At 40.7% G+C, this 22,706-nt stretch overlaps 1 protein-coding gene and 1 long non-coding RNA gene across 20 annotated transcripts in view; one reads left to right on the plus strand and one right to left on the minus strand.

Moving 5' to 3' along the window:
- The window catches only part of chl1b (cell adhesion molecule L1-like b), a 71,081-nt gene extending 51,601 nt beyond the window's left edge, over positions 1-19,480 (plus strand). For 6 of the 19 annotated variants that reach the window (XM_036001733.1, XM_036001738.1, XM_036001736.1 and 3 more), the window contains 12 exons: positions 480-515; positions 854-969; positions 1,873-2,077; positions 2,211-2,333; positions 6,716-6,895; positions 7,913-7,942; positions 8,731-8,802; positions 12,332-12,439; positions 12,635-12,796; positions 13,194-13,325; positions 14,279-14,351; positions 16,777-19,480. In XM_036001733.1, coding sequence (XP_035857626.1) covers positions 480-515; positions 854-969; positions 1,873-2,077; positions 2,211-2,333; positions 6,716-6,895; positions 7,913-7,942; positions 8,731-8,802; positions 12,332-12,439; positions 12,635-12,796; positions 13,194-13,325; positions 14,279-14,351; positions 16,777-16,981 — 1,442 coding nt within the window. In that variant the 3' untranslated portion in view covers positions 16,982-19,480. Of the gene's footprint in view, positions 1-479; positions 516-853; positions 970-1,872; positions 2,078-2,210; positions 2,334-6,715; positions 6,896-7,912; positions 7,943-8,730; positions 8,803-12,331; positions 12,440-12,634; positions 12,797-13,193; positions 13,326-14,278; positions 14,352-14,487; positions 14,559-16,776 lie in introns of all 19 variants that reach the window. The other 13 variants (XM_031280382.2, XM_031280342.2, XM_036001741.1 and 10 more) reach the window with 12 other exon arrangements.
- Positions 1-22,307, minus strand: part of LOC116037333 — a 30,611-nt gene extending 8,304 nt beyond the window's left edge. The window contains exons 1-2 of the long non-coding RNA XR_004101841.1: positions 22,267-22,307; positions 19,246-19,248 (exon numbers count right to left, since the gene is read on the minus strand). This is a non-coding gene — a long non-coding RNA (uncharacterized LOC116037333). The remainder of the gene's footprint in view (positions 1-19,245; positions 19,249-22,266) is intronic.
- Between the last annotated feature and the right edge of the window lie 399 nt (positions 22,308-22,706).

The following is a 22,706-nucleotide window of genomic DNA, read 5'->3' on the forward strand; positions in this document are numbered from 1 at the left end:
ATATATATATATATATATATATATATATATATATATATATACAACTTTTCTGCTCTCAAATGTAATTAAAATAAAGTTTTCTGAAGACCTTCAGATATTTGTATCACTTTGTTATGTGTCTGGAGTTCTGACTTAAACTTGTATCGTTTCTGGGTATTGAAGTTCAAACCTTCTACCCACCCCTTGCTGCCATTTGGATCTACCAAAGATCAAATTAGCCAGTGTAGCTTTAGGATATCTATGATCTTATGGAGAAAGATGTGGTTTAATTGAAATCCCTTAATTTGGGTGAACTGTGGAAAATGATTTGTTTTCAAGTTTTACAATTTACTACTTACACATTTACAAAAGTTTTAGAAGTAAAAGTTTTAGACTTGAGTTTGACTTGGACTAAGTTTCACAGTTGTGTACTGTAGCAGTTACAGTTTCTCAAGAGAAAAACAGCCTGTGCAGAAGTTTACTGTATTTCCTGTGTTTAGCTTTCTTCTGGACTTGCCCCCAGGAAGTATCCTCAGGTCATTACTCTCCTCCTTGTTGTGTCCTCACTCAAATGTGGTGTTATTAAGTGCAGTAGTTACACCCTGTAGCTCAATAGTCTTTATCATTTACATTAGCTTGTGTGAGTGTAGGTATTGAAGAATCCATTGATTTTAATCCCTAATATTGTAGGTACTTCTATAAATAGGTGACCAGTAAGTGTAGCTAGTTGTATAGTAATAGTGGAATCATTTGAGTTGTTTTCAGCATAACTCAAACTAGTTAATCATTGTTGTATGACTTTCCTCACGGCTTTGTTTTTCCTGGACTAACTTTCAGCTTTACTGCAGATTGTAACGTGTGTTTGCCTCCACAGTTCCCTCTGCTGCACCTGAGGATGTAGCTGTGGAGGGGCTGAACAGCTCAGTGGTCAAGGTTAGCTGGACGCGTGTACACAAGGACAAGTTACATGGACATCTGGGAGGCTACAGGGTAATACCTCAGAAACAGACCTTTTGCTTTTAGACACAGCTTAAAAGGAAAGGCCCTGACCTTGATCCAAACATTTGCTTCTCTCACCCCTCTCTGTCTCCTTTACTTAGCCAGCTCACTGTTTTTCTGTACAGACCACCAGAAAAATAACAAAAAACAGAATAACTAAAGCCCTATTTGCACAGGACTAATATTACCTGGGGACTTCTAGTAATTAGTAACATTCGCGGAGGTCGTCTGTGATCTTAATCCCGTGCGAATCTGCCATGTTTGTTATTTGTCATGTAAAACTTCCATCACAAATTACCGACCTTATTTCGCCAGACACAGAGGTTGTGTGATCATTTTAGTCCCGTGCCAATCGGTGTCTCTGTGATTTGCAGTCGTATTGGCTGCGTTGGCAGTTATAATGGAAGGATTAGATAGAGCCTTGAAATATAGAATATATTAATAAAATATAGACCTCGCTTAACCCGTGTGAATAAGCTGCCCCAATAACAGATGCGGGTGGGAGGGGGGTCATTTCTAAATCACATGAATTTCCTCGGCAATACTAGTCTTGTGCGAATAGGGCTTAATTCAGCATTCTCTCACACATATACATGTGTGATGTACACAGTTTGATGCCTTGCTGCCGCTGCTGAGAATATAATACAATATAATATAATATAATAATACGTTTATTTGATATAGCACCTTTTACAGACAAAGTCGCAAAGTGCTTCACATGATAAAAATTGTTAAAATACAGTAAGACCCAAACTGTAAATGAGCAAGCAAAAAAAATAAAATACCAATGAAAATAAAAGATTAAAACACTTAAAAACCCAAAGTTATAAACATGAGACAAAAGTGAGTTTAAACAAGTGATGAATGGCTTTGTGCGTCTCTTTCCCAATGCAGATAAACTGGTGGCGTCTGCGCAGTCTGGTGGCCTCAAAAAAAAGCCACGGAGACAAACATACGCTAACATTCCCCGGGGACCAGAGCCACGCCACGGTACCGGGACTAACGCCCTTCTCTGAGTACAGCCTCATCGTCATGACCTTCAACGGGCGGGGTAACGGCCCCGGCAGCCATCCCCTCAACTTCAAAACCCCTGAGGGAGGTAGGATTGTGGAAAAACAGCATGGAGCGTATTGATTCACAACTACTGAAGGGAAAATCTAATAATAAACAAGGAAACTGGGTTGCAGAAGTTGACTGCTTTCTGTGTGTATTACCTTTTTTTCCCCCCACAGTCCCTGAGAAAAATCCTGTTTTCAGGGTCACAGATGTACAGAAGCACACTGTCTCTCTGGTCTGGGCCCCGCCATTGGAGCCTAATGGGATTCTCACCGGGTACCTCCTCGAGTATCAGCTCAGTACGTATTCCTACGCCTCCTGCTTAACTAACTCAGATATATTGGTGATGCCCCTGTGTTGCCACTAGGATGTATTGCTTTTTTCACTTTTACAACTTGTTTATTTACCAGTTGTACAATCATGAAATACATTCTACTATGATATTATTGTAGCTGAACTTGTGCCGTATTGGGGAAAAAAGTCATGGTACTTTGAAAATACAGCCTAGATTTGTTCACATTGACAACAATATCTTTGTGATCTGTGTGTCTGAAAACACCGTCAGACCCCAGAGGGTTAATAGTGTTTACATCCCTGTGTTTCTTGTCAGCTTGTACCCTCTTAAAAAAAGAAAGTGATTATATACAAAAACACATAGGCCATATGTTTCAATTTGGAAACAGTATATCAGAGACCTTAACAGTCTCACTCTTTTTAAACGCGCAGCCTCTACCTCTATATTGTATTGATACAGACAAGTATTTACAGTCCAGGAGTATGTTGGTTAAAGAAAGGAGGAGGATCTTGGTGATAGTCTAACCCGTGATCCTCAGCCAGGGAAGGAAAATCATTGTGGTGCTCTAATAGGGCTCGGGGTCACAGGGAGATCAGAGTGTCTGTATAGGAGACATGTCAGGGTGATGTCTGCTGGCCTGCGTGTCACCATCATGGATCAGCTAGTGCTGACCAAGGCCACTGTGTCACAGTCTGTTAAGGTCTAGCTTTACTGACCCCATCCTGTCCTCAGGGGAAATCTTCACCATAGCTCACAGTCCCAGGGGATACCGTCACTGAACGCACCCCATGTGTGCACACACTTTTGCTGTCCTTAAACAAAAGTCATACAAAGCCAATGACTAACTTCCAACAACGTCTTTGTGCCGCATTTCCCCGCTAATTGAGTTTGATTTGGCGGCTGCACAAGCGGGCCAAGTGTCATACGGTATTTCAGGAGAGGACGTTTTCATTGTACCACAGCAATAAAGCTGATAGGCTCTTTGAAGTGTGACTTTTTTTTTAAAGTCCCCTTGAGGGAAGTCATGTGCGAAATGTTGAGGATAATGTGGCCAGCTGTCAGTGTATCATCAGCGACACAAAGGGAATCTCAAGCTGCAGCGCAGCTGTTTTAGGGCTACGCCCCATCTTCACCGCAGCCTGTAATAGCTTCACGTCTCACAGGTTTCACAGGAAGGCCTGTTTGAATGTCGTTTAACACGCTGAGCATTCAGGAATACCAGGGCGTTTAAACGGTTAAACTAACCTGCTTTGAAGTGGCACATTTTCTGTGTGAAACCTTTTGATCATTGTATCAAGTTGTCACCAAAGATGATCAGTGAGTGTAACAGTACACTGGCCTGCTAATAAATATGGAGGAATACGTCCAGGAGATGGGGATATGATACAGGGTTTTTTTGTTTTTTTCTCCACCAATACCAGTCGGGGTCACGGTGGCTCCGTGGTTACACAGCAAGTTTCTGTGTGGAGTTTGCATTTCTCCCTTGTGTTCACGTGGGTTTTCTCCAAGCGCTCCAGTTTCCTCCCACCACCCAAAACATGTATGTTAGGTTAGTGCCCCATGACCAAAAGGCACTGGCAAAAAGACTGGAGTTGGTCCCCGGACGCCAACAGCTGCCCACTGCTCCTATGTGGGCCTGTAAGATGGGTTAAATGCAGATGATAAATTGAATTTCTCTGGGAATGACAATAGGGCACCTTAAACTTTGTAGTACACTTCCGGGATTGCTCCGTTGGCGCCGTATATCCTTCTTTTCGGCCGGATGTCCGTTACCTTCTGCTTTCTTTGTGTTGGAATTTTAAACTCCGGTGGATTTGTGAGGACTATGGTTAACTGCTCCTCAGATCTCTGCAGGGTAAATCCAGACAGCTAGCTAGACTATCTGTCCAATCTGAGTTTTCTGTTGCACGACTAAACGTACACATGTTCCACCAAAACAAGTTCCTTCCCGAGGCTATTTTGCAGAGGCTCCAGAGCACCAGGGCTCCGCGCCGCCCATGAGCCCCTTTGTCTTCCATCCAGGAATGCTGTGTGGACTAGCCAGACCCTCCTCCGCAGCGCTGTGGAAGAAGGTCTGGCAATGCGAGACTAACTTTGTAATAATAGCTGTTCACTAAACTCAAAAGATTTTTTTTGACAGTATTGCTTGACTAAATCGCTAAATAAATTCCTTAATTTAAAGGCTAAATGTATCCCCTCAGCATTAAGTGGGTGGCATGGTCACACTGCCTTAAAGAGCTCCGAAAGCACACTAAAGCCTTGGACAGAGCAGGCCAGTGCAGACTAAACAACTACTAGCCTGCCTCTCAGGAAGCTAGTGACACCACTTGACAAGGCTAAGATAAGTGTCACAAAGGTGAAGACGAGGGCTCACACTCGATCCATTCTGTCATTTCTTTTGTTCAGAGCAGTTGGCTGCATTACTTTTTTGCTGTGTGGCAGAGTAGCTACAGTTTACACTTACACTGCAAATGTAGTATAAAAACACTGAGGAATTTATGTGAGAACTCTTTCACTTTATTTGCAGTTGGATATTTGTGCAGATTGCACATTTTTGAACATGTTCTATATTAGAGGTACTGTAGAGCAACGTTATCAGGACTGGAGCGAGTGAAGTTTTCCCTCCACTGATCTACACGAGTAGGAGTAAAAATTACCTTGGCTTCACTTCATTCTGTTTTTATTCCCATTTGAGCTCAGAACTAACTGTTGGGTCATTCTCAGATTTCAGTGTTAGTAAGTCTTAGTCTGTTTCACACTACACGAGGTCAACCATTTTTGGCCAAGTGGGGCTAAAGGATATTTGGAAATGTTGTCTGAAAGCAGTGGAGGAGCCAAAGTCCGCAGCCTTCAGCCAGTTCACTCTATAAGATCATGTGCACCAACTGTCAGGCCTGAGTGTGATAAGTGAGAAAGTATCCATCCATAGGGTAGAAATGTAATGTGTGTGGCCTCGTCTCGGCAACAGTCAGGATTGCATAATTTACCAAAAATGGACCATTTTTGTCCCTATAAAACAAAACAACAACAAAATAAAAAGTGTGATGTCTAATAACAGTGGGTGGTGACCAGGCAAAAAGAGAAGCAGACTAATACATTCTTGTCATTGTTTCTGTCGAGAGACGTAGCACCTCTTTCACAGCAAAGGTCACCTGAACACCTGCTGTGTTTGTTTTTGCTACAAAGAACATAAATGCCACCTCCCTACCTACTGTGCTGCTTTATGTAGTGAAAAATGAGATCCAATCACAATTTAGAGAAAGACAACACTGACACATTCTAGTGAAAGTGTAGGACACAATCTGTTTGTTAAATGCAACAAAAAACATGTTAAAGGGGTATTAAACCAAACAAGCATATGACAAGTTGTCATGTTGTGGCTAAAGCCACAAAAAGCAGATGCGCAAGCCAAAATGACAAGTGGCATTTGCTTTCTTTGGCATCGCTGAAATGTCTTGTGATTGGCACTTGGAAGTCATTTGAAATGCCAGAGTTGTGTGTTTCAAAACAAAAAAACTTCTCAATGTGTGGCAACGTACAGGAATCACACAGTCACTATTTAAATAAAAGAAATATATATAGGTTATTGTGGTTGGGTCACCAGTGGTTATTAGTAAATGGACTGTAAAATAAAGCAGGCAATTGTTCACCCCATTTTCGTGTGAGAAAATCTCCTTATTACAATGCCAGCAGAGAATCTGCAGCGTGTAAAATCTTTACTCCTTTTTTTAATGTATTTCCAAGCTAGTTACAGGCTATGGGCTAGGGTAAGAGCTAATATGTGCTCCTTTTTTTAGTGACAGTACAATACCATCAGGACAAATAATTGAAACTGAGCAAGAAGGGGAAGTGGAAGAACGGGTTATACAGACTGTAAAACGTCCCTCCTTAATTAAGGAGGGACCTGGAACTTAGTTCGCAAACGAGCTAGGTAACATTATAATCACTAACACAGCGGACTCATGGAAAAAAATACATTAATTATCATCATTTTTGTGTCATGACTAATTTATTAAGGACTCTGCATCATCCGTATTAGAGAAAATTAATGTTGTTTAAAGTGAATAAAATAGCGTTCTTACTGTGTTCTCTCGTTCTCTCCAACCGGTCTTGTTGTGTGTGTTTGTATTGTTTTACTACTTACACAATTATTTTAAGTATGCATCATTATGTTATTTACAATACACAGCATAGTTTTAATGATATTTTTTGGGGGGATAACCCTCAGATGGGTTGGGGAAGATCCCCCCGCGATTTGAATTTGTTACTCCTCTTACTCCCAGTTGCCAGTATGATACCCCTTATATAAGGAATATGTCCACTTATGCAGGCCTTAATCAAAAGCATTAACCCCTTTTTTTTTTTCGTTGCCATTTTTACATCTAGTCAACGACACAGAAGAAGTGGGGCCACTGCAGACAGTAGACATCAGCAACCCTGACACCACCAAGTGGAACCTGCGCGACTTGGAGCCTGTGAGCAAATACAAATTTTACCTGCGCTCCTGCACCACGGTGGGCTGCGGGCCCGTTGTCAGCGAGGAGTGCACCACTACTCTAGAAACAAGTGAGTGATGGCGGTTCCAGAAAGCAATTGACTAGGTGTTCTATGTGTGGATAATCTCATGGGTGTGGGTGAGACAATGAGAACACAGACGGGCTTTGAGGTGCAGAATTGGCTGGACAGCACCCAGGCTAAGTGAAGTAAGTGACAAAGCCATTTCACTATTAAAATAAAAAATAAAAATGGCATTGAACTACCGGAATATGATCTATGCCTGGGCAGCCAAGCTTTTTACATCTCCATGTAAGTAATTTTTGTGGATAAACAGTTTCACATTGGTGTAGTGGAGGTATTCATTTATCACTGTCATGAGAGAGCAAGTGCTTATTGATTGGACGGAGAGCACGAGCTATGAAACAATCAGCTAAGAAAGAAAATTGCTTTGAGCAGGAGGGAAACTGAAGGTTTTGATACTGAATTGTGTAATCATAAAAGAGTTGGTGGGTAAGTAATCATAATGAGACGGAAGGTAGGATGTAATCTATTCTTTTCAATTACATATCACTTGTTGAGGACTGCACGCCATACCTCAGCTGGCTCAAACTGGAGTCAAGCTTTTGTGAGATTGCAGGCGGTGGTATGAACGACTGGACGGGAAATGAAACTGTACTTTCACCTGAGTGTCAGTTAAATCACCTGCAACAACAGATACTGTCAGCATAAATGATTTGGTGGGGCTTTAAATACAAATGCATGCCAGAGAAATTCAGTATTTCATTCAAGTTGTGTTGCGAGTGATTAGCTGTGTGTGAGGATGTGTGTGAGAAACTCTTAAGATTGGATCATTCATTCATCAAGGTATTTGTGGCAGCTGTACATCACTATGTGTTTAAATGTCAGTAATGTTTCTGTTAATTGTCGTCTGCCTGCTTTCTCTCACGCCATTAAAACGTGCATTGCTTTGAGCATTCCCTTTGATCACACACTGTGTTAATGTGTCGTCTGTGAACGTCTGCTTAGCATTGCTTGTCCCTTTTTGTCTTTTTATTTTCTTTTCTTGTCTTTTTTTTCCTTTCGCAGCTTCCACTTTGACTTCCACCCTTGGCCTCAGTATGTAGATCTGCGTCCATGTAGCTACTGTGGCATGTCATACCTACACATACACTTCAAACTGCTCTGAAACGCTGCTGTTACAGGAATACTTCATTTTGGAATGATATGTTTCTAAATTTGTATGTTGATATGACATGTCATGATTATTATTTTAGGTAGCGGGTGCATGCTTTAGATTTAGACATTTTAGACAGATGTGAATGCTACACGCCTGACTTAAATCATCAGGTTTTGAGTCTCAAAATGGTCGACACATTTTATTTTTCCCGCACAAAATGATAAAGCTCCCAACACTCGGCTCCTTTGCAGATAATTGACCTTGTCTGCTGTTAGCCCTTGCCATCAGCAGAGAGCACCGTGACGCCTCTTTTCATTAGAAAATTGTCAACTTCTTCTTAGATAAAGTTTGTGGCTTCCTCTCTAATAGCAATGGTAATGAGTAACCTAATTAGAAATTCATATTAATCTTGGCTCATTAGTGACTGTAAACGAATATTGACTTTTATCCTAGCAACAGCAGACAACATGTCTAACTCAAGCTGAGGAATGAAATGATGCTTTAAGAGCCAAACCCATGAAGAGCATCCGACATCCAACCTTCTTCCTATTAATGATGTGCAAACAGAAAATGAATGTGAAATGTATTTTTTTTTCGACTCTAGATGTTTCACAGTAGACCTGACTAGTTACTAATTTAGCTGAAAATAGCATGCGTGCTAACAGTGAAATGTAGCGCCCCGAGCTCTATCCCAATTGATAACCACAAGGTCTGTCTTTCTTTTCAGGCAAGTCAGCTTCCCCCTCACCTCCAAGCACTCCAAGGTCCCCAGTGACCAAACCCACTCGTTCCACCATAGGTAGAGCTGCTGCACATTCTGACACAACAAGCATCCATCTGCAGAGAAAAACAGGAGTGAAATAAATGGGGGAAAAAAGGGAAACCAAATACAGTTTGTTGTTTGAAGATTTTGCAGCAGGTGATGTGACGACCCCTGGACTCATGTGTTTGGCTGTTGGCTCAAAGTAAATTGAAACAAAGATACAACATACCTCCATATGATGTAGGCTAATTAGCAATGGCAGATTATTTCTTTTAATATACTTTAGTTTTATTATATAAGAACGTAGAACAAAACAGGGGTAGGACATGGCAATAAGTAGGTGCAAATATGAAAATAGGATGAGCGTGGGAGTACACAATGCATACAGGTACATCTTGACATACAGAAATAGAGTGGAGTAGAATTAATCATCTTTGCGTTTGTAGCAATCCCATTTTTCCCAGTATTCCTCTCCTTTTCTCCTTTTGAAGACGCAGCATAAAATTCAATTTCTCCATGCTGCGGATAGAGTTTATGTTTATTAAGAGTCTCATAGTGGGAATACTGCATTTGGTAATAGCTTTATTTTATTTTTTTAAAGATTATTTTTTGGGCTTTTCCGCCTTTAATTGACAGGACAGCTAGGTGAGAAAGGGGAGAGAGAGGGGGGGAAGACAAGCAGGAAATCGTCACAGGTCGGACTCAAACCCTGGACCTCTGCTTTGAGGCATAAGCCTCTCAGTATATGTGCGCTTGCTCTACCCACTGAGGGAACCCGGCCACGGTAATAGCTTTTTTGCTTGCAATCATGAAAACCTTCAGGAGGTATGTGTCTCCTTTACTGACACCTTCAGGAAGTTTTCCAAGATATAAAAAGGCAAAAGAGAAGTCAAATGTGATCAGATTCTTTATTTTTTTTAACAGTTGCTGTTGTTTCCAGTTAAAACAAGCATTAAGATGTAAAGTAACAGCTGTGTTTTATTGTTGGTTATAAAACAAGTGCATACTGATGAATAAGCTGTTTATAATTTCTCTGCTGCACCATGGGGAAATCTAAGATACTAGATCTATATCCCGACCCAACAGTGAAGCTGTAGAGTGCAGTCACTAGAAGGGGACAAATGTGTCTAATTGTCAGTGATTGATTTGTTGGGCCTCGGTTCCCCCTCTACACGTCAGTGTATTGACCCAACAGTCACCTGGCATTTCCATGTAATATTCAACTGGGTAAACAGCAACACCGCTTAGGGACGCAAAGTTGTCTGGGGCAGCATCTGAGCTGAGAGAAAAATAGTGAGGATGAATGTCCTCCCGGGCCATGCCGGAGAGGTGTGAGCTCATACTGGGAGGGTGATATTTACAGGACACTGAGATAAGTGGATAAGTGGAAGCTGTTAAAGGCTCCTGTACTAGAATATTTTCTGGCCTCTCCTCATACAAAAAGCCTCCAGACTTTGAAGATGCATCTTCCGGGGCATCAGCTCCCTGCTGGGTGAGCAGCTGCTTTCTGCTGCATTCAGTAGCGAACTGAGGAGTCCGGTGACAAAACACGGCAACCAGCCTTGGGATATTTTTAGTTTAGGGGACTATGTCGGTCGAAGTCGTCGCTCGGTTCCAAAGATTGGAATTACCATAGTTGCAGACTAATCCATCAACATTAGTCAGAGAGTGTCATTTGCAGTGGTTGGGATGGACAGCGCAGACGCAGGTGTTGTGTGCCGAATTATCACCTGAGCAAATAATGCACCTGAGCTAGAGACACAGCAAAAGATTTGCATGTTTGCCGTGGGGAAATGAAGTGGATTGTGCTTTGTTGACTGGCTTCGACAGCTGCTATCAAAGCATGCTTTTCCCATACTAATGACGCACATCATTCACTACATTATTAGGTTGTTTGTCTTCCCAGTTGGGTATCAAAAGGCTACGTTACATGATATGTCTGAGGCAGAACCAGCTTAGAACAGATATAATTTGCTCTTGCTTTCAGAACAATTGACATAAAATATAATTGTTTTTAGTAATTGTTTGTTTATTGATCAGTCATTTATCATATATACAGTACATATCAATGCCAAAAGCTTCTTTGGTTCCAGCTTCTTAAATTTGAAGATGTATGGCTTTTGTTTAATTGATATCATTGTAAATGAAATTGATTTGGGTTTTGGGCTGAGTTGGACAAAATGAGACATTTGTAGGCAAGACCTCAGCATGACCCCTGGCAATGGGTGCTCGGCATTGTTCACTATTTTCTGACATTTCAAAGACTAAATGATTAATCAGTGAATAAAAAAATAATCAGGAGATTAGTAGATAATGAAAATAATCATTAGCAGTAGCGCTACTAAACATCCTTAAATTTGACTGCTTTTAGGCAAAAGATATTAAACCCAACGGAATATAATAAAGGTATTTGGTGTTATTCTGATCATCATGCAGGGAGATGAACCTTGCAGGAAATATAAATGAACAGTAAATTGAATGGGGGAAAAGAATATCTAAGTGTTTACTTTTTCTGTCTAGTGAAAAAAAATGTAGGTGTAATTCGACCTCGGAGCTGTATTTCTAAAATCCTAGCTATGGCCGAGTATAACCGACAATTTCTGAACTAGCGTGGTCCAGTGTGGCTGTGTAAAATGTGTTTCTGTGCAACATGACATCATGACTTTGCGTAAACATACCCGCCACTTTCCTAAAGCCAAATGGCGTGTTATCTGTACGCATTTTGAGCTATCCACGTGTATGTCTACGCTGTATACAGCGGATGTAAACAACATGTTATCGCAAGAAGAACATCACACGCGTGTATAAGAAAAAAGGTTGGGTTTAGGGAAAGAACATTGGGAAAGGCTTTAGTAACACTAAAAAACGACAAAAACACGACGGTGACCAACGTCACACGCTTAGGAAAACAAACGGTTGGGTTTAGGGAAAGAACATTGGGGAAGGCTTTATTAAAAAACAAAAAAAAACAGTTGATAATACCACATGCGGAACGCAATCCCAGCTCTCCTGGGTGAAAGTCCTGAGTTTTACCCATCCACTACCCCAACCAACCTCTGTCCTATTATACTACTCACTACAGCAATAATTCACATGTAATGTAGGGCAATGGAGGCCAAACGGCGTTGATAAACACGCTAAAAAACGATTATGCGTTTTGATAACACGCAAAAATGGCATACGAATTGGTGTGTCATACATACGCCACTTTGTGAGATCGGTCTGTTCTGTGATATGAAATGGACGTAAAATAAGAACAATATTGAACATTTAAAATCATCACATAGTTTTGATGGCAAATCTCCTTTAAGATCTTTGTAGATCTCCATTTATCTTCATTTGCATATCCACATTATGCTTGTCATGTTTGTTGTTGAGGAACCCAATGTCCCCCTCTGTCAGACATAATTGATAGCTTGCTTCTTTAATAGAAGGTGAAGAGCAGCATCCTTCATTGCAAAATGACAACACTCCTAACCCCTCCATGGCTTTGATCTGCTTTGTCCTTTACTAACCATTCTTTGCCGTTTCTCTTCTTTCTCATCTTCTCTCACTTCTCCTTCAGTCCCGGCCCTGTTGAATTTTAGCTCAGCTGTTAGTGACAGCTTTGCAAATATCAGCTGGATATCTGGAGGAGAGCACACAGAGTTTTTTATTGCATATATGAACAACCGTAAGCTCATATTACTCTTTTTCTCTGTTAGTTTCTGGACGTTGTTAGAGTGATTTTTAGCAAAACAGCGAATAACTCTAGATGTGTTGTGTCTGAAGTGGTCCTTCGTGTCTTTTCATTCATATCTTCACTAGCTTCCGTAGTTGTGTGTTTTCATAAGTACTAACCCATCCTGATCATTCATCCTCTGCACAGGTGAGGGTCTCTGGAAGATATCAGAGGCCTTAAACACCTCTAAGACTTTCCACATCATTGATGGGCTCGACCCCGGGACTGAGTACACTGTGCGCCTTATTCCTAACAGCTGGGTTGATAATTCTAGTATATTTGAAGATGTTATCACGACTGAGTTTGCAGGTGAGGAGGGAAACCAAAATAACACCAAAAAAAAGAAAAGGAAGAAAAAGCAGGCAAAACTAATTTGACCTCTTATTGAACAGAGTGCAGGCTCACCCAGCGCGTCCTTGAGCAGTGACTCAAGCTGCAGTGTGTGGTCCCTTCGCGGTGTCACTAGGATTTAATTTAGCCGCACGGACTCGCTGAGAAGAATTACATTTGTACAGCGTTCCTTACTTGATTAATTAGACAAGCGGGATTAGCTGTTTAATATTTATATTGGACCGTTTCCATCAGCTTTGCACCCTGCCACCTCCTGCCTTCGCATCAGATAGGCTTTGTCGATGTAAACATTCAATCAAGTGTCCTGATGAAAAGGCCAAGGCATGTCAAAGTCACACGGTATTGTTCTCCTCAGGTCTGGCCAGCATCCATGGAGGAATATCCACCCAGGGCTGGTTTATCGGCCTGATGTGTGCCATCGCTCTCCTCACACTCATTGTGTTGATCGCCTGCTTTGTCAACAGAAACAAAGGAGGGAAGTATTCCGGTAGGTGCTCACTTACAAGCACACACACATCACCTTGCTTGAATAGTAATTGCTGCTTGGAGCGTCATTATATTTCCATTTGGCGCTTTGTTGCTATGAAAGAAATTATCAATCACACTAGAAGCCATTACAGGAATATGTAAACTAATGTTTTTTTACTTGCAGCCACACAATTATTTCAATGCAAATTTATACATGAAATAGGCTTGTGTATGGATAGGAAAATGAGCATTTCTACTGCATGTCCAGCATTTGAATTTGACATTATTTAGACACGCAGCTTTTTTTTCCAGCAACAATCTAAACAAAGTGCAGCCCACAGCGAGACAAAAATGCAAATGCTGCACATGGGGTGGCTGAGCGGGGAATGATGACATAAGCTCTGTGGTATCTCAATGTTATTCCTCCTATTGGGGACATGAGAGCTCTTATCGGCTTTATTATTCACAGCTAATGGCCATCAGGTTGTCGTCTGGGCAGCGATCGCTTCACTCGTCAGCAGAAAAAAGAGCGAGACGCAGCTCTGTCCTTTGTTTTCTCATTAAGTTCTCATTATCCCCCGGCCGTAGCTCCAACAGCCTTTTCTTTCATTTGCCCGAGCCGTGTCTTTTTTCTGTTACATCACATATAGAACCATACTTTTGAATGTGTACTGTGTCATGAATAGACATTTCTATATAAAAAAAAATTTATTTATATAAATACTATACATATATTATAGACAGAGACAGAGCTTGATGTTTATCTAAAATAAGATTTATATTTACAAAAATTGGGACTGATTGAAACTCTGCAATACTTTCTAAAGCTTGCACTGATCTTTGATAAAGTAAAGGGAATCAGGGACTGAGACTTTAACTTATTCAAACAACAGAACAGTCAGGGGACACAGGGATCTTCATTGGCAGCCGTCTCTTGAGGAAATCACTGAAATCTTTTCATTTTGTGAGCAGTAAAAGAAAAAGAGGACCTTCACCCAGACGTGGAGTCCCAGGGCATGAATGACGACACATTTTGTGAATACAGGTAAGCGTACCCATCAGAGCACTATTTCACCACCTCACTGCATTTCACGTGCAACATTGTATGACATTCCCTTCTGCCGTCCTCTCCTCTCCGTAATTCTCTCTGCATTTCTCCTCTCGCTGAAAAGACAACCCAGCATGCACGAGGCTCACATGGAGCCTTACACTTCTTCTGTTCAAGACATTTGATGGCCAGAGTAACTGGGAAGTATGTGATAAACAGCAGTAGCATCCCTGAGCTGTTTACACATCAGTGTTGTCCGAGTGGTAGCATCCCTTTATAGGACATTGTGATCTCAGGTACGGTGTGTGTTGCTGTTTGTGATAGACATTGCATCGTAAAGGGAGCCATTTTCTGTCCAGAAGGAGCTAAACGCAGGCTGCCCAGCACACAGCAAGACGCTAAAACCAATTAGTGTAATTGAAAGCAGCTCATCTCCAGGGCAGTAATATCTGGGCACGTTTCATTAATTCTTTAGCGGTCCAGTTCATAACAGAATACAGTATGAGTCCCAGGCTAATTCTCCAATCAGTGGGATCTGCACAGCACAACAAATGTTGATGTGATGAAGTCAAAAGAGCCTCAGTGTGACAGGATTTATACTTCAAGTTATAAGCTACTCATAAATCTATCGCTAAGTTGTGTGTAAAGTCCCTCCTAAATTATTTTAACCACTGGCTAGTTTCAAAATTCACTTTTGTTGGGGTGACAAACAATATATTAAACTTCTTGATGGAATAGTTCAACATTTTTGGAAAATACGCTCATTTGCTTTCTTGACGAGAGTTAGATGAGAAAATCCATATCCCTCTCATGTCTGTAAACATGAAGGAATCTCCAGCAGCCAGTTAGCTTAGCCTAGCACAAAGACTGGAAAAAGGCAGAAACTACTTCTTGGCTTGAGACTTGAATTTCTGCTGGTTGCCTGGCAACCTCACGATGGCCACAAGACTACAGAAAGTTACTGCTCCCAGTTAAGGAATAATCCGGCACCTAGTTATCATTTTTACACTTGGGTTTTTGTATGGATTTAATAAAGCTAGATATAATGTGTTAATTTAGAGGTGCTGGTAGGTGGACTTTGTGCTAAACTAAGTTAACCAGCTGCTGATGGGAGCTTCATATTTACAGTACAGAAGTATCCATCTTCTAATCTAACTCTGAACTAGAAAACCAATTCAAGTGTTTCCTAAAAATGCCAAACTATTCTTTTAACTGACAATCCTTTATATATAGATATAGTATATATATAAATAATATTATATATGTGTGTGTGTGTGTGTGTGTGTGTGTATATATATATATATATATATATATATATATATATATATATATATATATATATATATATATATATATATATATATATATATATATATACATATATATACATATATATATATATATATACATATATATATATATATATATATATATATATTAGTTGTATAGACATGGATATATTCTGTTTGCTTTATGAATGTAGTTATGACTTTGTTTTATTTATATACTGTATGCATACATAGAGCATGTGTTTGTGTCAGAATTAGTAGTATCGTATTCCGAAACAAACACATTGCGCTATGTAAAAACTTTTTATTTAATTTCATTTATTTTTATTAATTTTAAAGCTATAGTGCGTAGTTTTTGCTGCCCCCATGAGGAATTCTAAGTAATGACAACAAAACTGTTGCCACATCCACGTGATACAAGCCTACCGTGACTGTGCACCGCCCACGGGAAAGTGACCGGACGCCACAATCTTCTGAACACAGCCATGCTGAGAAATACAGAGAGAGTTGTGTGGAGCTGATAGTCCTATGTAGCTTTGTATCAGCTCATTTGGCAATGGGTTGAATGTAACGGACGTTCATTAATATCAAAAAGTTAAGCACTAAAGCTTTAAGCTTAAAACAGCTTTGTTATGGCAAGTAAAGCATGATAAAGCTGGCGACCCTAAGCAAAGTAATCTTACTTCCGCACTAAAACAGAAGTAAGATTACAAAATGACAGAATGTGGAAGTGCCCTAGTTCAGGCAAAGAATAAAGTCAATAGAAGCACACGTTTAGTAGTCCGACAATTAAGATGCATTTCAGGACCAAATGTGCAGCTTCAATGATCAACACCAGTTTGGGGTCCCCCACCCCCTCAGTATCTCATTTATCTTCCACTCATCACTTTGTCAAATGCATTGATGCACGTACAGTGTAATGATTAATATTGTCTCAACATGTGCATCTGTGTGATTATTTCCCATTGGTCAACCAGATGTAAATGCTTATGTCAGTCACAGAGGCTCAACGTAGAGGCAGTGATAGCTTGAGCCTGCACCCCACACCCCCACCCCCGTCTTCTCCAATAAGCCATAGAGTGAAGCCATGGGTGAAATGAGGTGATTCTAAATCCGCCGCGCCTCTCTTGCAGTGACAACGACGAGAAGCCGCTGAAGGGCAGCCAACACTCGCTGAGCAGAGAGATCAAAGCCGGGGACAGTGGGGACAGCCTGGTGGACTACGGGGACGAGGACGTTCAGTTCAACGAGGACGGCTCCTTTATCGGCGAGTATGCGGGGCGAAAGGAGAAGAGGGTGTCCGCTGAGATCAAAGCCACTATTCAGACCCCGGCATGAGGAGCCGAAACAGCCATCCATCTTCGCCTAGACAACGTTTTCATTAAAACCTGCTGGGAGGAACAAATGAAGGAGGAAACAGACAGTATCCATACCGAGCACAAGTTTTGTGTCAAATGTAATGTGTCATTTCCAACTGCACACTGCCACCCTCATCTTATAAAGCTCTGTTTTGTCGGGTTGCAACAGAATGACCATTACTAAATACTGTGTATATATAGTGTATATTGTATGTGCGGAGTGTCTTTTTTTTTTAAATAATTATTACACAACCAATTTAGAGGGCTTAAATTTTCTTTTTTTATCTCCAGTACTTCAACTTCAGTACTGTTTGTACAAATGTCAGGAAAATGCCACTCTCCATTATACATCATTATATGCAGCTTTGCCTGTGATATCATCTTGTAGCAGCCCACAGATAAGTGGGAAAATCAAGTTGATATTGTTTTTTTTAAATTGGAGCAAATATTACTGACCTGTTATATTTGAAATTGATTCATTAAATATGAGTATAAACGAGTATAAAGGTTGTTTATTAACTTATTTTTTTTCCAGTGGTTTTATACCTGACAAAATAACAAGGAAATTGACATATCATAAGAAGTGACTGTTGAGTCGTGAACCTCCCTGTGATGTTAGAAGAAAATAAAATGTAGCTATTATGTCTTTTTTAGCATTCAGATCCGTTGGACAGTAGAAGTTACAGACCTCGGTCTGTGCTGTTACAGCCCCATGCTGATTATGGAATGGAAATTATGGAAGCAGTCCCTAGGTCAAGCTCCAAAAGTGCAAACAAGTCCTCCAAACCAAACAACAATATAGGTTGTTTTTTTCTACCCTCTAATACGACCCACAGGAGCGTTTTAATAAACCTAGAGGTGGCAGGAAATACTGCCATTTTTATACCTAAACAAAGGGTTGATGCATAGACTGTATAAATGAAGCCAAAACATCTTGATTTCGACCCCCCCAGTATAGGTCATAAATCCCGCCCACTCCATGTTAGCGGATGGGAAGTGGGCCAAACTAAAATAGGAAAGTACACGTCAAATACATTTTCCCCAAAGATGGGTTCTGTTATTTTAGGTAGTTCTTATCACGCTGATGTTTGTTCAAGTGTTCCTCTTTCTGATAAGTTTGGTCTTTATTAGTTATTTGATGCTTTACAAACGGGGTGAAACGTCATGATTGTGATTTATTCGTGATTGGTCGGGCGGGTGTATGGGCAGGACTTCGGTACCGCGGCTCCACTGCCTGATCACTACTGCGCAGAGTCTGGCTCCACAATTACAAAATGGCAGCGTCCGTATCCGGGGTATTTTGGCTTCACTTTTTTACAGTGGGAGGAAGTGGAGATGCGTCATCCATCTTTAATATACAGTCTAAGATCTAAACCAGAGAACGTTACCGCCACACGCCATTAATGTTGTGAAACGGTCGCGTTATGGTGAGGTTTACGCACAAAAACTGCTTAGTTATGTTTAGAAAAAGATAGTGATTTGGGTTAAAATCATCATGTGATGCAGAACGGTACATAGTATGGGTTTTTTGGAATTGTTTTTTTAAACACTCGCCGTTGACTTTTTTTCAAACAGGACACAAACCCCCGTCTCCTGGGTGAAAGTCCTGTGTTTGTTTGAACCATCCACCACCCCAAGCTTCCTGTATGTGGAATTTGGCGCTCTTATACTTCATCACCTTACTTCCTGCTTTGCTCCTGTCATAATTACCACGGCCGCTTTAGGGCACCTCCACTATAAACGTAAATATGAGTCGTAATCTATAATTGGCAGTCTCAAAGTCCAAAATTAGATAACCCCATCATCAGTTCTTTTTTCTTCACAAAGCATCTCAGAGCCACTGAACATTATACAACTGTATTTGTAGATTGAGTAGTACTCTCAATAATCAATAAACCGATTTTCATGTATGAACTGGTGGATTGCCCCTTTAAAGAAGCAAGTGCACAGTACCTGTAATGGATTAAAGACTTTGTTTGTAATCAGAATACTGTAATCTGGTTGCATGGTATTTGACATCTTCCTACCCTGCTAAGATACAATAGACTGTAGTCACTGCTACATCAGTCTTAACAAGCCTTACTCTGTTACTTTCAATATACTGCCATTCAAAACACAATCATTATGTTGGTCAGAATTAACATTAGCACCAAGATCAGAAAAATTGCAATGTTTTGTAAAAATTCTGCCATTGCATGTTAAGAATGTTAATTGGTGTTTTTTGATGTCATTAAATTGCTTTACTTTCTTACATCCTGGTAATGGTCTGACTGCCTGTTTGGTCACAGCCATCACTAATGAAAGATTATTAATGTTCTTGATAACTACACTACTGTTTATATGCCCCCCATACATGAATACATGACTGAATAAACCTCTGCCTTTACCTTCAGTCAGCAGTAAAATATGACTTGAGAGAAGGTGGTACCTGGTGAAACGTCCTCATTCCCTCTGAATAAAATAGAAGATGTTTGACAAATTGTTCCCATTTGTAGTATGACTTTAACAAATGCCGTGCCAGGGTCAAGTCTCTGTCTGAGTTGAGCCTCTTGTTTGATTACTTTGGCTGCAGGAGAGAGTCATGAGAAATCAAAGGAGTGGGCTCAGACAGGCACTGGATCATGGAGCGAGAGCTATAATCATGTCTGATGGTTGATAGTAGGGAGTGGAGAGTGTCACTGTGAGGGTTCTCAATGTGTGGGTCACATCTGCCTCAGGTACTCTGTCATCACTCAGCTAGGTTTGCCTTAGCTGCAGCAGTTAGAGGCTTCAGCTTTCACATATACAACCTTCAGGTGTTGATAATGGACCCTCTAGTTGCCATTCGGAACGTCCTCGGCTCTTTGGCAACAATGCAGACAGCTGGGCGTGTCTACCCATGCCATCAGCTTTGCGGGAAGCTATTTACAGAGCTTAATTCTGCAACAAACAATTACTGCTCTCTGGAGAGAAGCTGAATTACATCGCAGCTAGAGAAATACAGTTTGGACAAAGTCTGGCCGTGCTCACATGAGGCGGGGGACACATTCCACAGTCCTCACTCTTTGTGAACATGTATTGTAAAGTTTAACTGAAACTATAAGCTTCAACAGCCTGAGTTAGCTAAGGTAAGTTGCTACAGTATCTTCCAGAATTACAGTCTTTGGAAAAGCAACCCAAAAGGCTTGCAACATTACTGTATGGACATGTCACTACTGTTTTAAGATGAAAAAATCAACACCTGTTCTACTGTATTACTATTATTATTATTTCTATGTGCTCACTATTCAGTCCCTCCAGGATTTCGCGGCCTTTTCTTTTGAGATTGTTTGCGGCCCAAAATGATTTTGCGGGAGCTTTTGTGAAAATTTGGTATAATTCTTCTTAAAAATAAAAATGAAACTTATTTCGGGGAGAATAAAACTACTCTGGGCTGAGTTTTCCTAGGAACTTTACCAAAAAGGCTCAGGATGCTGCAAATGTTGGTATAATATGAAAATGGCTGGTGGATTTGAGACAAAAAATAATAAGTTATTGAATTAATCAAATTTGAACATATCTGTCAGTGGCTTGTAGATTTTTACATTGTTAGTTCATTTCCTATCCTGGCCTGGGACACACATTCATACGGTTTGACAAAGTCATGTTACCTATTGAGCTTTAACTTATCATTGCACTTACAATAACGAGCGTAGCTGTCCTCAATTTAGGTCATCCTGTAGCCTACGTCTCATCTCCGGTATTTCCTGCATCCACCGTGTGTGTTTGTGTGTGTGTGCGCATGTCATGCGGGGGGGAACTGAGCAGCAGCCCCGCCCGCTGCAGAGAGCCGTACATACATTGATGTTAAAATGTATACAGGTTGGCAGGACGGTCTGAAATGTTTTGCACGGTCTTTCGCCGTACGCTTTGTTGGTAAATGTGAGATGTTCGAGTCATACATGTCTCGTCTTCATATCAGAAACAAGGAAATTAATTTGGCGATGTACGTGTGTTACGTCAATCCGTTCTCACTCCCGCTTGGTCAGTGGCTCTCAGAGTCACATACTGACGCAAAGTCTGGCACATGGGACTGCTGTGATTGGTTGAAGTCGCCGAAAACTCTGGTTATTGGTCAAATTTGCGATAATGTTGCGGTGATTGGTTGAATTTGCGTGAATTGTTACGCAATTATCGCGACAACGCAAATTCCTGGAGGGATGACAAAGTAATATGTGTGTTCAGGCAGAACGCAAAGTAAATTTTAGAGGCAGTGTGATTGCATAAAATTTCCATTTCCATTCAATTGTTAAGAGAATTTTATGCGAAACTTTGAAATGTCACAAAAAAGAAATGCGAATTAGGCGCGTTTCTATCAACTGGTTGGTAGCGATTTAACTAGGCTGTGCAAGGCGTAGTTTCGTCAGAAGTTGGCGCTTATGGCTACGCATGGCTATAATCTGCCAGTAAACAGAGTAGAAGAAGTAGAGGTTGTGAACTGGACAAACAAAGCAAGTCTCCTTTACCATCTAACGCATCCATGAGAGAAAAATGGAGACAGGTCTTCTGGAATTTGTTTCAATTTAATTGTGCTTTCATGTCAGCTAACTTTGCTCATGTTTCATGCTGTCTGTAGACAAAGACAAATGAATGCTATAATGACGGGAAGATGCCGACACCGGAAACAGTTGATTAATCATGTAAGTTAAATGTTTGCTACATCAGAACTTATTTGGCAAAGGCGTTTCCATATCCCATTAAGCGAATCAACTCTTTTTCGACGAAGGCAAAAACTACCTCAAGGGAGCGTAAAAACCTTTTTGCGCAATTGAAGAAATTGCGAAAAAAAAGGTTGACAGTAATATATGATGAATGAAGACATAACACTGAATTGAATTCATTACAATATATTAAAATTAAAACCTATTCCTAAAGCCACAAGCTAAGTTTGATATGCTGTGGTCATCATTCAGACAGCTGCCTGCTGACTCTGAATTAAGTGTTGTGGTGGGTAGGGCGCTACACATGCGGCCTTTATTGACCGGCCAACACTGGACTACATCATGATGGAACAGATTTGAGTTTCTATTCAATTTGCTGTGGTAACGTTACCTAACACAAGACAATGTCCTGTATGACATGTCCTCATAGCAGCAACTTCAATTCAAAATCAATTAAAAAATAGATGGTAGAGGTGGGGGTTCAAAAATGGTATCTGCTGACTGTGTTTGTATTTACAAGCCTTGCAGCACTAGGTAACCCTTGGGTACAATGACTTATATGATTGACACACACACACACACACACACACACACACACACACACACACACAGACACACACACACACACACACACACATTCCCATTTTATTGCGTGCATTGGGGTCAAGGTTAATTTGATTAATTATTGATTGATTAATTTGAAAATCATGTATAGGTGAGGCTCTATGTGATACCCCCGGCACAGCACTTAAGATATAGGTGAAAGGATTTGCTTATAATGTGAAAAGCCATAAAGTATAGTAACATATATTTAACCAGTCTTCTATGCACCAACCCCTACACATCATTCCATGACCCTAGTCCATTACAATGGCAATGTCAAAGGCTTAAAAAATGCTCTATTGTGTGTCCGTACCTCTAATGGAATTCACAGCGGGTAATAGAAGCCGGCGTCTCTACGGACATCGCCATTTGTTGAGTGATGAATAGAGGAGAGGGAGGGTCATTGACTTAAAGCGCAAGGTA

Source organism: Sander lucioperca, chromosome 6, assembly GCF_008315115.2.
Source record: "Sander lucioperca isolate FBNREF2018 chromosome 6, SLUC_FBN_1.2, whole genome shotgun sequence".
NCBI lineage: Eukaryota > Metazoa > Chordata > Actinopteri > Perciformes > Percidae > Sander > Sander lucioperca.